The 15,160-nt window shown below is 42.5% G+C and overlaps 1 protein-coding gene across 3 annotated transcripts in view; it reads left to right on the top strand.

Moving 5' to 3' along the window:
- Positions 1-15,160, top strand: part of CELSR1 (cadherin EGF LAG seven-pass G-type receptor 1) — a 332,485-nt gene that overhangs the window by 175,156 nt on the left and 142,169 nt on the right. For all 3 annotated transcript variants that reach the window (XM_033957924.1, XM_033957923.1, XM_033957925.1), the window contains exons 6-7: positions 12,953-13,110; positions 14,976-15,139. In XM_033957924.1, coding sequence (XP_033813815.1) covers positions 12,953-13,110; positions 14,976-15,139 — 322 coding nt within the window. The remainder of the gene's footprint in view (positions 1-12,952; positions 13,111-14,975; positions 15,140-15,160) is intronic.

Below are 15,160 nucleotides of genomic sequence, written 5' to 3'. Positions count from 1 at the left end.
TTTGCTGAATTTGTCGGACCTGCTCGAATCGGGCTCGGTGGTGAATTTGGCCCAAATTCTGTAGTCCTGTAATTCTGCAGGGGGGGGTTTGGGGTGGTGACTGTTCTTTTCTTGAATCTTGGTTGATATTTAGGGAATGGGGTGGTAATTTAAAAAATCCTTAAAAGTGAGGTTGTATTAGCTACCGCCCTCTTTGCTATACTATGGTTTGTTTTATATTGTGTTTTTTTTCCCTAGTTCTGTGAGGCTGTGACTCCTCGTGTGCCATTATGTGTTGCTTTGTTTATGTATACTTATTGTGCTGTGCGATACGTTACTTCAATAGGACCTTATTAAATGAAAAAAAATACTAAAGTATGTTATCAGAAACTGGGGCTGACATTGCTCGTGTTTCTTCAGGGTTTTTTGGGGTGTTTTTCGTGGTGGTTGTCCTTAGTGTGGTGCAGTCAAGGCCTGATGATTACACTTGATGAAGCAGTAGGCCTTTTCAAAGCCAGTAATGAAGAGAAGAGTTGCAGGCAGATATAATTTTGGTAAACACTATTTATTTCTTTTAGAATGTGGATACTGCGTCCATTTCACATGAGCAATTATGTCCTAGCTAATTTTAATCAATAATGAGGTGAAAATAGCCATTTACTCCCGGATTCGATATATGGCTACTAAAATTGTGCACACAGTTTGGCCTCACAGCCAAATTCACATGCAATTTAATTGTTTAACAAGTCAATTGACCACTAACAAGTAATTATTGGCACTAATTCACACTGATTAAAATTTACACCCACAACTTTCTAAGCATATTCTGTAAAGCTGTGCGCACAAATTCTAATGCACAGATCTCAAAAGGGGGGGGGGGGCATTGCCATGGGAGACACATGGGCAGGTTGTGGGCGTTCATAAAAATTACACCCGATCAACGCTGAATTTAGGCATAGGCATTTACACCAGGTTTTAGTTGGCTTAAATGGTCGCACCTAAATTTTAGTCACGGGGCTAACCACTATGTGTATTCTATAAATCACATCTAACTTTAGGTGCTATAGTGATTAAACATATTTTTATTCTGTGCTGATTTTTCTGGCACGCTCTCTATCCACTGTATACTAACAGTAACACCAAATCAGTATAGATCAAGTGAGATCTATTAGTATAATCTTTTATATAATGATGGGAAAAAGTCTCAGATCCAGAGCAAAAGCACCATTTGGTGTTTGTATGTGATCACTCACAGTGCTCCTAATTTAATCATTGGCAAAAACCACCTACCTTCCTGGCCTACATTTCAAATAGACGTGGCCGCTGAACTGATAGCAGCAAGGGAATCTCCCTGCCACAATCAGTTTAGTGGCCGCTGCAGGAACCCCTCCCTCAGCCACAAAATTGGCTGGCAGGAGGGATGCCCAGTCCCTCCAGCTGGAACCCATGGAGCGCCCCCCCCCCCCTGAATTTCCGTGGCAAGAGGAGTACCCAGTTCCTCCTTAGGGATGCCCAGTCCCTCCTGCCGATTCCCCCCTCCGAAGATCACCGACAGGAGGGACTGGGCATTCCTCCTGCCGGTGATCTTCAGGGGATGGAGACAGGAGGAATTAGGCACTCCTCCTGCCATGGACATTTGGGGGGGGGGGGCTGGCTTTGTGGGTTCCGACAGTAGGAAATGGGCATCCCTCCTGCTGGCCAACTTCGTGGCTAGGGGGTTCCTGCAACAACCACTGAGCTGATCGCAGCAGGGGGATTCCCTTGCTGCGATCAGCTCAGCGGCAATGTGATTCTCTAACTGGCGCCTGTGACATGGACGCAATTCTATATAGGACGCCGGTGTGTGATTCTCAAAAGCCGCCTAGGCCGCTTCTGAGACCGGGCGGTCCTATACAGAATCCGGGCCTCAATGTTTTCTTGAGATAGTTAGGATAAAGCCTTCGATGCTGTTCAACTCCTTGCAACAAGGCCTCACTCTGAGTTGAACAGTATTGCAGGCTTTATCCTATCTCAAAAAGATATTATCAGATGATATACACCGGCCACATTATCAACACAGTACCTGCATGGACTAGATACTTAAAATACTTCATTGAAACTCCTCATCCTTCTCTACATACTAAATAACTCGCTATGCAACTTAAAATAAGACCTGATACCACTCATACAAATGCTTGAGCGGATTCTTTTCTCTGTTTTCCTGTTTGATAGAGTTCGTTTCTTAATTTACTTGTTTTATTATTGTAAACCACCAACTATGATCTTTGAAAAGCTTGGACATATGCCAAGTTTTAATGAACCACAAACTATGCATATTTTATACAAAAGGGTTTCATTTTATTTCCTAGTAAGTTTAATAATGGTGAAAGTTGCCAGAACTAAAGGCACTTGGAAACCAAAGCCCTCTATTTGTTTAAAGAATATGTACCATTGTGGCAGTGGTATGCAACCTTGTTGGCCTCCTATTATAATTCAGCCCTAATCTTGAAGCTCCAGTTTGTCTCTAAGTAGTCTAATTGGTTGGAAAACCGGGCATCATGCCAACTAGATGTTACCCTTTTTGTTTGAATCTAACTTGGAACTATAAGAAACATTTCTACATAGGATGCGTTTTCTGTGTGAATGTTCTAATCATTTAAAGTCCTTCTGTGTCTCATCAGACACTAGAGACTGTGTTAACTGCCAGTAAATACCTTGGCTTTATCTCTTATATATATATAAAATCGGATGTATCTGTGTGTATGTGTATGTATGTTCCAGCATAACTCTGAAACGCATGGAGAGATTTCAACCAAACTTGGTTCACATATGACTTACTATCTGGGAAAAAATACTGTGGGGTTGGAAGGGGGTGATATGTAAAAATGATCAAAAACGACAGATTTTAGTGTCTACCCCATAGTTTTTGTGGTTTGCTGAGATGAATACTCAGCATAACTCTGAAACGCGTGGAGAGATTTCAACCAAACTTGGTATACATAAGACTTACTATCTGGGAAAAAATACTGTGAGGGTGGGAAAAGGGTGACATGTAAAAATCGATCCGATACCGGAAGATTGGGATAAATAAATATCCGTGCAACATAGTAACATATAACATAGTAACATAGTAGATGATGGCAGATAAAGACCCGAATGGTCCATCCAGTCTGTCCAACCTGATTTAATTTAAATTTTTTCTTCTTAGCTATTTTTTGGGCAAGAATCCAAAGCTCTACCTGGGACTGTGCTTGAGTTCCAACTGCCGAAATCTCCGTTAAAACCTACTCCATCCCATCTAAACACTCCTAGCCATTGAAGCCCTCTCCAGCCCATCCTCCCCCAAACGGCCATATACAGACACAGACATAAGAACATAAGAATTGCCGCTGCTGGGTTAGACCAGTGGTCCATCATGCCCAACAGTCCGCTCACACGGCAGCCCTCTGGTCAAAGACCAGCGCCCTAACTGAGACTAGCCCTACCAGCGCACGTTCTTGTTCAGTAGGAACTTGTCTAACTTTGTCTTGAATCCCTGGAGGGTGTCTTCCCCTATGACAGACTCCGGAAGAGCGTTCCAGTTTTCCACCACTCTCTCGGTGAAGAAGAACTTCCTTACGTTTGTATGGAATCTGTCCCCTTTCAACTTTAGAGAGTGCCCTCTCGTTCTCCCTACCTTGGAGAGGGTGAACAACCTGTCCTTATCTACTAAGTCTATCCCCTTCAGTACCTTGAATGTTTTGATCATGTCAGAAGAGGCCCAGTAGTGAAGGGCAAGCAATTGCCCATTCTGGGAGCTATGATCAGGGACTCTCCCTAGGTCACTTTGACTGGGGTTTTTATTTGGAATTCAGTGACTCCAAACAGCATAGTTATCCTACCTTGGAATAAGCATGAAGCTTTTGAAGTTGCTTTTTACAAATCTGCCCAGTACTGGCCTTAGTTCAGTATTTAATATTATTTTCTGATTATAGATTCTCTGTGTTCATCCCATGCTTCTTTGAACTCAGTCATAGTTTTACTCTCCACCACCTCTCTCGGGAGCGCATTCCAGGCATCCACCACCCTCTCCGTAAAGTAGAATTTTCTAACATTGCTCTTGAATCTACCACCCCTCAACCTCAAATTATGTCCTCTGGTTTTACCATTTTCCTTTCTCTGGAAAAGATTTTGTTCTACGTTAATACCCTTCAAGTATTTGAACGTCTGAATCATATCTCCCCTGTCCCTCCTTTCCTCTAGGGCAGGGGTGCCCAACAGGTCGATCGCGATCGACCGGTAGCTCGCCAAGACAAAGTGAGTCGATCATCCAGGACTCCCTTTGCCTTGGCAATCTATCGGGCCAATCAATCTTCCTCTCCCCGACGTCAATTCTGCCGTCGGAGAGGAAGTTCAGGCCAGCCAATCACTGCCTGGCTGGGCGGAACTTCCTCTCCGACGGCAGAATTGACATCGGGGAGAGGAAGATTGATCGGCCCGAAGCAGAGAAAGCATGGTGCGGCGGCGGCGGCGGTGGCTTTGGGGCCTGTTATCCATTGGTGGCGTTTGGGTCCTGTTCACCGATGGCAGTGACTTGGGGAAGGGCAGGGAGAAAGAAAGAAAGGGGCGCAGGCAGGGAGACAGAAGGAAAGAAGAGAAACAGGAAAAAAAAGAAAAGGGGCATGAAGAGAGAAAGAAAGAAAGGGCAGGGAGAGAGGAAGAAAAAGTTGGGGGAGGGAATGAGGTTTGGAGGAGAGGAAGCATACAGGCTGAAAGAAAGATTTGATGCACAGTCAGAAGAAGAAAGTGCAACCAGAGACTCATGAAATCACCAGACAAGGTAGGAAAAATGATTTTATTTTAAAATTTAGTGATCAAAATGTGTCTGAATTTATATCTGCTGTCTATATTTTACAATATGGTCCCCTTTTACTAAACCGCAATAGTGGTTTTTAGCGCAGGGAGCCTATGAGCGTCGAGAGCAGCGCTGGGCATTCAGCGCATCTCCCTGCGCTAAAAAATGCTATTGTGATTTAGTAAAAAGGGAGGGGGGTGGGTATTTGTCTATTTTTGTATGGTTGTTACTGAGGTGACAGTGCATAGAGTCATCTGCTTTGACCTCTTTGAAAAAACCCTGGAATAGGAATGATAATTAACAATTCTATGCGTACAGTATGCATTGTGTTTTTTTTTTAATTTTATTGTTGGTAGATCATTTTGACTTGGTCATTTTAAAAGTAGCTCGCGAGTCAAAAAAGTGTGGCCACCCCTGCTCTAGGGTATACACATTCAGGGCTTCCAGTCTCTCCTCATACGTCTTCTGGCGCAAGCCTCCTATCATTTTCGTCGCCCTCCTCTGGATCGCTTCAAGTCTTCTTACATCCTTCGCCAGATACGGTCTCCAAAACTGAACACAATACTCCAAGTGGGGCCTTACCAATAACTGTACAGGGGCATCAACACCTTCTTCCTTCTACTGGCTACGCCTCTCTTTATACAGCCCAGCCCAGCATCCTTCTGGCAACTGTCACTACCTTGTCACACTGTTTTTTCGCCGTTAGATCTTCAGACACTATCACCCCAAGGTCCCTCTCCCCGTCTGTGCATATCAGCTTCTCACCTCCCAGCATATACGGTTCCTTCCGATTATTAATCCCCAAATGCAACGCCAGGTGATCAGCTAGTGGAGGATATTTGCTGGCATAGCAGCAGTATCTTTTTTTTTTTTTTAATGACTAACGTGTTACCAGGAAAAGCAACAAATATAAATCCCTGGTAAACCTAGCCAGTTTCTTATTTAGCAACTTTACTACAAGCATAATTCCTGATTGCTTTAAATGACACTGTTTTCATTGTGTAATATAACACAACCTTGAAAGGAGGCCTATAATAATTATAAAGAAATAAACTTTTGATAAGGTGCATTTCTGGAATGCAACATTGTTTTCTTTGAAACCCCAATTTATTTATCTAGATTTTATTAACCGCCTTTTCATGAAGAGATTCACCCAAAGTGGTTTATAATACATTGAATAGTAATCAGGTACTCTTAAGTATTTTCCCTATCTGACCCGGTAGGCTCACAATCTGGGGCAACTGTATTCTTGCTTGGGAATTTGTTTAATAGACACCTATACTGACAAGACTGACAGCACAGCAACCGTGATCTTGTTTATCATCGCATATATTATTACCCACTAATCTGTGGCTTCCCACGATTACCACAGAGATATCTTTTCCTTTGTTATAACACCTGAAGGGCACAGATAAATTTTTAAATATCTTCAGATAGCCTGAGAAATCCCTTTGAAAGGGATTATATACACCAAATGAGTATTAGATAGTACAGGTCTCAAGGGCACATCTCACTTTCCTAGAACCCTTTTTTCCCCACTGCTTAGTCACAACCTCCTGGATGCTAGCTGGATAGTGATATAATCTAATTAGTATCCAGGGGGCTATGACTAAGCAGAGAAAAAAAAATGGGTTGCAGGAGAATGCATCTGAGATCAGATATGACATTCACTAGACCTATAAACTCTCTTGCATTTAAATTTGATGCATTCTATCAGATTTCCAGACTCCTGATTGCAGGCATTGTTGCTGAAACACAGACCACGTGAGGTTCCTGAATTTTTATTGGCTATAGAATAAAGACTTCTGCTGAGAACCAAGTTTTCTCAGTCCTCCTTAATGCCATCCCTATCATGTTTCATGCATCTGTCAATTTGTGGGGAACAGTTTATTCCTGCTGTGTTCTGTTCTTCTCAAAGCTAATTTTCAGGGATGAAGTATGGTTCTTTCAAGTCTGCCTGGGCAATAATTTCTTATGGACTTTGCTCCCAAGAAATTGTCCAGACTTTTTCTGAGTCCCCCTTTGTTTGAGTCACTTTGATCATATCCTCTGGCAGCAGATTCCACAGCTTAAGTTATGAGTTGCATGAGGATTACTTTCTATATTTCAGTCTGTCGGTCATTAGTTTCATGGTGAGTTATCTTAACCGTTCCCTATTTAACAGTTCCATCCGTTCATGATTTTATAAAGTCCTATCAAGGGATGGGTTGGGGGTTGGGTTGGTGGGATGGGTTTGGTTGGTTTCTGCAAAATTTTGAGCTGTTTTGTTGATTCTTGTTCTTGTCTTGGTGTGCTGTTCCTTTTGGTGCTCAATAAAATATATTTGACATAAAGTCCTATCATATCCTCTTTGTGGTCTTCAAGTTGATGAGCTCCATCATGTTTCGGCTTAAGGGAGGTGTTCTGTCCTCTTTAACATTTTTATTGCCCTTCTCTGAACCTTTTGATTTTACACTATATCCATTTTTAGATGTGGTGACCTCAGCGCCAAACAATGTAAAATTAGGGCAGTTTGAGAAAGCTGAGATTTATAATTATTTGTCAGTTTAATGGTAAGTATAAGGCAAGTAGAATTCCATTGTTTCAGCAGTTATAATTGAAGAATTTATTTTGTAAAGTTTCTTACAATACACAGCATACAAGGAGCCTTTTGAATTTTGAAAAATTAACCTTTTCTGTTTATGAAAAAAGGGTCTTATCTTCTGAGTGTATCAGTTATTAATAGATAAATCGGAGGGCCCCTTGATAAGTGTTTATGGGTGAAGGATGTTGGCCTTAACATTTAGGGAGACATTAATCCCAAATTTTTTTAATCAAATAAAGGTAATTCTTTGTGCATCAGCACTAAGGAAACTAGATACAAGTTGTTGTACCACAGACTTTATTTTGCTGATAAATTGTTGAAAATTGTTATCTTTCATTATGAGTTAATAGAATATTGGGGGGGGGGGAGTGCCTTCTTTCATATGTGATTGACCTGTCCAAATATTCAGATACTGTATATTGGTCTGAAATGCTCGTTTGGATGCATTGGAAGTGTGAAGATAGTGGAAAAAGACCCCAGTGGAGGTGACAAACTGACTCCTCAGGGACAGATTCTCAAACCTTAAGGTTGCCTTTAACAGTCGCTAAACTGGTTCCAGCAGGTTTAGCCTGCATGCATTTTAGTGGCGGATTATCAAAACAACTTATCGCGGTCTTTAGCGAGCTTTCCAGCAGTTTCTGACACTGCCATACAAATGAGCTCTTCAATAATGAAACAAGCATTTTGGTGGCTTCTTAAACATCGCTGACTCATTCTCCAAGTGTGGCGTTGGCTTTTCGCAACAAAAAATCAGCGACTGGTTCGGGGGGTGGGGGGGAGGGTGCTGGTAGAGTGCCAGCACTGTGAAAAGTGCATCTCATGACAAGTGTTTTGACTGTGGCTGATGAAACAAAATAAAAATTACATGTTTCATATAAATTATAGGTTTTGTTTTTTAGGGGGAGTGGTAAAAGCTTCTTGAGCACATGTATGTATTATAGCTGTGTCTTATGAATTATAGTAGTTTTTGTGGGAGAAAAGGCATGCTTGTATGTACTTATTAAAAGCCGACGTTGTATATCTCCTTCCGCTGCCAAGCAATACACCCATCAACACCTCAGCAACAGCAGAGATGCCCACTCTCTCCCACCGCCAAGCAACAGCCCCCAAATCCCCTTGGCAGCAGGAGAGATTGCCACTCTCTCCCACCGCTAAGCAACTCCCCCCCCCCCCGGCAGCAGGAGAGGTTCCCAATCTCTCCCACCACCAAGCAACCCCCCCCCCAAATCCCCTTGGCAGCAGGAGAGACTACCATTCTCACCCACCGCTAATCAACCCCCCCCCCCCGGCAGCAAGAGAGATGCCGACTCTCTCCTACCGCTAAGCAACACCCCCCCACCCGGCAGCAAGAGAGATGCACACTCTCTCCTGCCGTCAAGCAACCCCCCCAAATCCCTTTGGCAGCAGGAGAAATTCCCCCTCTTTCCTACTGCTAAGCAACGCACCCCCCCCCCCCCCCGGCAGCAAGAGAGATGCTCACTCTCTCCCACCACCAAGCAACACCCCTCCTTCCCCCAACTTCCCCTCGGCAGAGCAGCATCAGCGCATTTAGCACTCCAGGCCGCATAGAAACCTCTTCTATGGTTTAGTGAAAAGAACCCTTAATGAATTACATTTGCAAATAATTTTCAATAAAGAAAATTATAAAAGTGAAAGATTTTATAATCCCTGAAATATTCTGTGTGACTACAGTGAACTAATTAATTGAGGCTGTTGGATTATAACTTTTTTGGTAGGGTGGTAATGTCCTTTAAAATTGTTTAGTCTTTCTGGTTTTTTAAACTAATTTACACCCCCCCCCCCCCCTTTACTAAGCTGCGGTAGAGGTTTCTACCGTGGCCCGGAGTGCTAAAGGCTCCCATGCTGCTTCAATGCTCACAGGAATTCTATGAGCGTCAGAGCAGCATCGGAGCATTTAGTGCTCTGAGGTTTAGAAACCTTTACTGCAGCTTAGTACAAAGAGGATTAATTAATTTCATTAATTTAATAGAGGTATACCTGCAGTGTTTTGCTATTTGATCCCTGGCTGAGCTTATCATTTTGATATGCAGATTGACACACTCATCAGTTCTTTTGCTCCACAGTTATATAATTTATGTGTGCATGCTTGGGTTCAGATTAAAGTAGACCTTGGCATTTGTTATAGTACTCTGCTTCACTTATTTTGAGCAGTATCCAACATTTAGAAGCTGCATAAAAGTCTTTTAGAAATTTAAAACAAGCATCTTCATAATAAAACCCTGGAACGTTGTTTTATAGAGAACAAATCCCTTGCATAAGGAGTTGCCACTTAGTAGTTGAATGATAGAGACGTTTAAATGCCTACGTAATATAAATACGCATGAGTCGAGTCTTTCATTTGAAAGGAAGCTCTGGAATGAGAGGGCATAGAATGAAGTTAAGAAGTGCTCAGGAGTAATCTAAAGAAATACTTTTTTACAGAAAGGGTGGTAGATGAGTGGAATAGTCTCCCGGAAGAGATGGTGGAGAGAGAGAGACTGTCTGAATTCAAGAAAGCGTGAGACAGGCATGTGGGATCTCTTAGAGAGAAGAAGAGATAATGGTTACTGCGGATGGGCAGACTGGATGGGCCATTTGACCTTTTTCTGCCATCATGTTTCTTTGATCTGCTGCTATAAGAGAGAATATAATACTGTATACCCTGACTGTGATACTACAAAGTCTACCTTGAAATGTTTTCTTTACTAATGTTAGCTTATGTCAGATACTACTTGTAATTTGCTTTCTATTCTTATTACATTACAGTATAGTACATTTATAGACTACAAAAACCTTCCAGATTGATACAGTTTACATAAGCAAGAGACTGTACAAAACAGGGTTCTAAAATAAATGGCTTGAAATTGACCAAATTTAACACAATTTTATACCAATATTGGGTATCAACCTTTAAGATTAAATGTTGGATTCTCAGATGACTGCCATGGACTCTCAATTTCTTGGTCCAATCCCACTGCCCAGTTCTTCATAGTTCCATATTTTTTGTGTGTTTTAAACTTTCCTTTCTTAGAAGTAGGGAGATGCAGGTACCGCGGGAGATCAACCTGTTCACCAACACAGGAGGTAAAATCATTGTAGGGGTGGTGGCAGCAACAGTGGCTCCACAAGAGAGTTGAGGAGGATGGAGGGTGGTAAACCCACATGGTACCGTGTACCCCCCACCAGTGGCTCACTTACCCCTTGGGGTACGTGTACCATGTGTTGGGAACCTCTGGTCTAGTAGGATGAAATGAAAAGATGAAATATATTTGTACATGAGTTTCCTTTCCTTGATAGACCAGTTCAGGGCCTGCCCTAAAAGATTATAGGGTTGGGGGATTTCCTTCGGACTCTGTTTGCTATCTCCCTGGATTTGAAATAATTCCTTCAATAATGTTTCTGGGTATTATATTTTGCAGTGGCTCCCAATGAGGTTCTCTAATTGGTGTATAGTAGTTTTGCATTGTTTTTGCTTTGGCAATATATATTGAAAGGCTCCAGGTTTCATCAGCCCTTTTATTAGTGATATCACTGGAAGTGTTCAGTTTCTCTATCTTTGTCCCCACGTCCTCTAGTAGTGGGACACAAGCCATTTGTCTGCACTGGTCTAGCAGGACTCAAGTAAAGAAAATTAACAGGTTCATATATACAGTATATGATGAAATTTATATGTGAGATATAAAGCATTCATATGTTATTGGAGAAAAGTTATGTAGATCAGTGTTCTTCAACCTTTTTACACCTATGGACCGACGGAAATAAAATAATTATTTTGTGGACTGGCAAACTACTAAGACTGAAATTTAAAAAAACATTTTCACCCCGTCTCCGCGAGTTTGGTCCCCGCAAACCATCTGATCCCATCCGCACAAGCCTCAGTTATGATTTTATATTGAACATATTTTATTAAAGTATAAAAAGAAACAATATTCTGTACAATTGTCAAGGACCAACAAAACCCCTGTTTCCCCTCCCCTCCCCTTCACATATATCCCCTCCACTATCAAGAAAACTGAACAAGCCAAATTATTACAGAATGCTATACAGAAATATCATGCTAACAGAATACTGCAGTCACACATGACAGGAATAGTGTTAGGGGAGTGCTGGAAGCTAAAGAAGCACTGCCTGGGCTTTTCAGTCCCCAGTTATGTCTCTAGCAGGATATATAGTTCAAATCTGATATATTCTAATGACAAAATAGAAATAAAATTATTTTTTTTTCTACCTTTATTATTTGCCCATTTTGTTCTGCTTTCTTCTGTCTTTTCTTAAATTTCTTTCCAAGGTCTTCAATCTATCTGCCACTTCTGTCCCTTCTTGTCTTCTACCTATTACTCCAATATTCAGAACCTCCTTTTTCTTCTTACTGCATCCACCCCAGGTCCAGCATCTCCCACCATCTCCCACCTGTCTTACTACTCACATCAAGTTTGCTTTTTTCCTTCACTCTACAACCTCTATGTCCAGCATCTTCCTGTGTTCTTTTTTTCTTCCCGTTGCTGAGCCAGCCAGCCAAACCACCATCTTCCCCCATCCCATTCCAATACCTCCCCTCTTTTCCCCATCTTAATCCAGCAGATACCTTCCATCACCCTACTCCCTCAATTCCTTATTCAGCATCTTCTCCTTGTCTCCCTATTCCCCCATGTCCAGCATATCCCCTCTGTCTCCCTACTCCCTCTACCCATGTCCAATATCTGACTTCTGTCTTCATACTCCATCCTAATGTTCAGCATTTTCCATGTCTCTCTGCCCCCTGCAAGGTCCAGCATCTATCTTTGTATCCCTATTCTTCCAATTCCCACCTAGTTCCAATAACGATCCTCCCCCAAGGGGATCCACCATCTTCCTTCTGTCACACCAATCCCCCCTTCTGGGTCTACCATCCCCTTCCAACAACACCTATATCACATTTTTCCCTCTCCTCATAATCCAGCAACTCTTATTTCCTCCCTTGGCTGCTGGCCCCGATCCACTCTTCCAGCACTCGATTGCTATTAGCCCTGCCTTCGACCCCGGTCCCGCTAAACTTGGCAACAATAACAAAGGAAAACCTACCCTACCTTCAATTATGGTCCCGCTAAATCAGACGGCTAGAATGAAGACAGAAGCCGCGGGACCTTTCCTCTTGCCTGAATTGCTATTCGCTACAAGCTCTGCCGGTCTCAATCCTGCCCCTCAAAAACAGGAAGTCACTTCAGAAGGGGGTGAGATCAAGATCGGCAGAGCCTATAGCTATGCAGGCAAGAGCAAAAGTCCCTCGGCTTCTGTCTTTCTTTTTGCCGTCGGTTTGTAGCAGTACCACAGCTGATCTTAACGCCGGCCCTGGAAGGGAAAGGGGAACAGATGCCCGACAGGAAATTTAATTTGTAGATCTCGCCAGCCCTGCGCGGACCGGCAGAAATTTTCTGCGGACCGATACCGGTCCGCGGACCGGCGGTTAAAGAACTGTGATGTAGATTACTCAAATTGTATGTGAAATACAGCTACTTGAGAAACTGTATTAATGTGGTTAAATTATTTGCCCTGTTTCTCTGATATTACTCATTTATTTCCATGTGCTTTCTTGGAAGCCCAACATTGGAAGACTTGGTATCCCCCATGGACCATCAGGGGAGAAAGTTGCTGTGGTTACAGTGGATGATTGCGATACAGCAGTGGCTGTGCGCTTTGGAAACCTCATTAAAAACTACACCTGTGCTGCTCAAGGGACACAAACTGGATCAAAAAAGTGAGGAGCTGTTTTTATCACTTTCATTGCTCATTTGAAAGCTAAACTCATGTGGCAAAATACAGGAAATTATTGTGTTTTGTTTTTTTTAGGAAATGTTTATTTTTGTTACTGCTGATTTTCATGTATCCAAGCAAATAATGGTTTCAAGGGTGACATTCCTTCATTGGAACTGGGGTTTAGGAGAGCAGATCTATTGTTCATTTCAAGATTAAAACACCATTTCAAATATGTGGAAATAGAGTAGTTGGAAAACATATGGGGTGGAAGGGAAGCAGGGTTATTTTTCTACTTAGATTATGTATTTCTTTTAAAGATGCTGGACTGTGTCTATGTTATATTATTCCAGCAGCTGAGCTTAGTGTAAGACTGAATTTTATTTAAGATTTTAATACTTATATAAAGTTCAAAGGCCTTGCATGAGAATTTGCTGCTGTTTTTGTTTGCTGAAAATTAAAAAGCCAAAGTGGCTTAATATTTTACTCCTGGCAGAATTCTGTGCAAAAATTTTGAAAATTCTGCACACAATATTTCAAAATTCTGCAAAGTTTATTTGTAGGGTTTTGTGTACAATTATTCTAACCTGAAGCCTGAAATTCCTTCCTGTCTTTTCCTTTCTTGGGTTCCAGCCTCTTCAGTTCCATTTCTCACTCCAACTGCAGTTCTGTCTCCTTCTAAATCCCACCAGTCTCTCACTTGCACCCTGAATCCCCTTCTTGGCCCCCATAGTCTGGCATCTCTCTTTCGCTCCCTCTCTCCTCTGGATAAGAATCTCTTCCACCCTTCCAAGCCTCTTTCTGGTCTTGGTCACTCTCTCTTCCTCTCTCTATCATCCCCCCACTCCCGGGTCCAGCATCCATGTCCCCTCACCCTACCCACCACCTCTCTCACTTGCACCTGAATCGCTTTCCTACTCCCCATGGTCTGGCATCTCTCGCCCTCTCTCTACAGTCAAACATCTTTACCTTCTCATCCCCCTTTCCCCCTCTACTTATGTGTTCAGGATCCATGTCCCCTCCCCTCTCCTCCTCCCTCTGCAGGTCTAGTAAGCATGTCCCTCCTCCCACCCCCCACCTGCATTCCAGCATTCATGTCTCCTCCTTCCCCCATCATGGGCCTAGCATTCATGCTCCCTCCTTCCTCCCGTAAATTGTGGCCTAGCATCAACCTCCCCTTCCCCATGTGGATCTGGCCTCTCTCTGACTGACTGATTGAAACCCCCCCACCCCTTTGAGATCAAACATACCTTTGGGCCTCCCAGAGCAGCAGTGGCAGCCAGCCGGCAGAGGCAGCACTGTGAACAGGCTGCTTGAGGCTGGCCTTGCCAGGGCCTTCCCTCTGCCGCATCATTTATCTACCCTACTCCTCACTGTCCTCTGCTCACCACCATAGCCAGTAAGTTAATCATCACCTCTAATTTTAACCCCTACCCTGGCATCCTGTTTTGTTTTTTGTTTTTCTGTCTTGATTGATTAGATTGTGAACTGATGAGAGCAGAGCAAGGACTGTCTCCTTTGTGACTCTGTACAAGACTGCGTGTGTTCAGTAATGCTCTAGAAATAATTGAAAGTAGTAGTGCATGTGTGTTTATGTATGTATAGAATGTCACTAATTTTGCATGGTTTCACAATATTTCATTTAAATTGAAGAGGAAGAACTTTCAAAACTTTTAAATATTACTGTCTTCTTTAGAATGCAATGCATTAACACTAAAAATAAAGGATGCGATGAATTGCAAGTACTGTATAAACTACTATATTTTTTTTCCTTTGTACCTCTGCCTCAGTAGAACTCTTCAGATTTTTTTTTTAAATCGGACATGCATTCTAAAAGCAAGAATTTAATCTTTATCTTTTCCTCTCCAGGTCTTTGGATCTGACTGGTCCTCTGCTCCTCGGAGGTATTCCAAACCTACCTGAGGATTTCCCTGTCCACAACAGGCAATTTGTGGGATGTATGAGGAACCTGACCATTGACGGGAAGCCGATAGATATGGCTAGTTTTATAGCCAACAATGGCACTGTTGCAGGTATGCGCCAAATTTGCACAA

This window comes from Geotrypetes seraphini, chromosome 9, assembly GCF_902459505.1.
Source record: "Geotrypetes seraphini chromosome 9, aGeoSer1.1, whole genome shotgun sequence".
Taxonomy (NCBI): Eukaryota; Metazoa; Chordata; class Amphibia; order Gymnophiona; family Dermophiidae; genus Geotrypetes; species Geotrypetes seraphini.
Note: the sequence above shows the minus strand (reverse complement) of the source record. Positions and strands in the feature narration are given on the sequence as shown.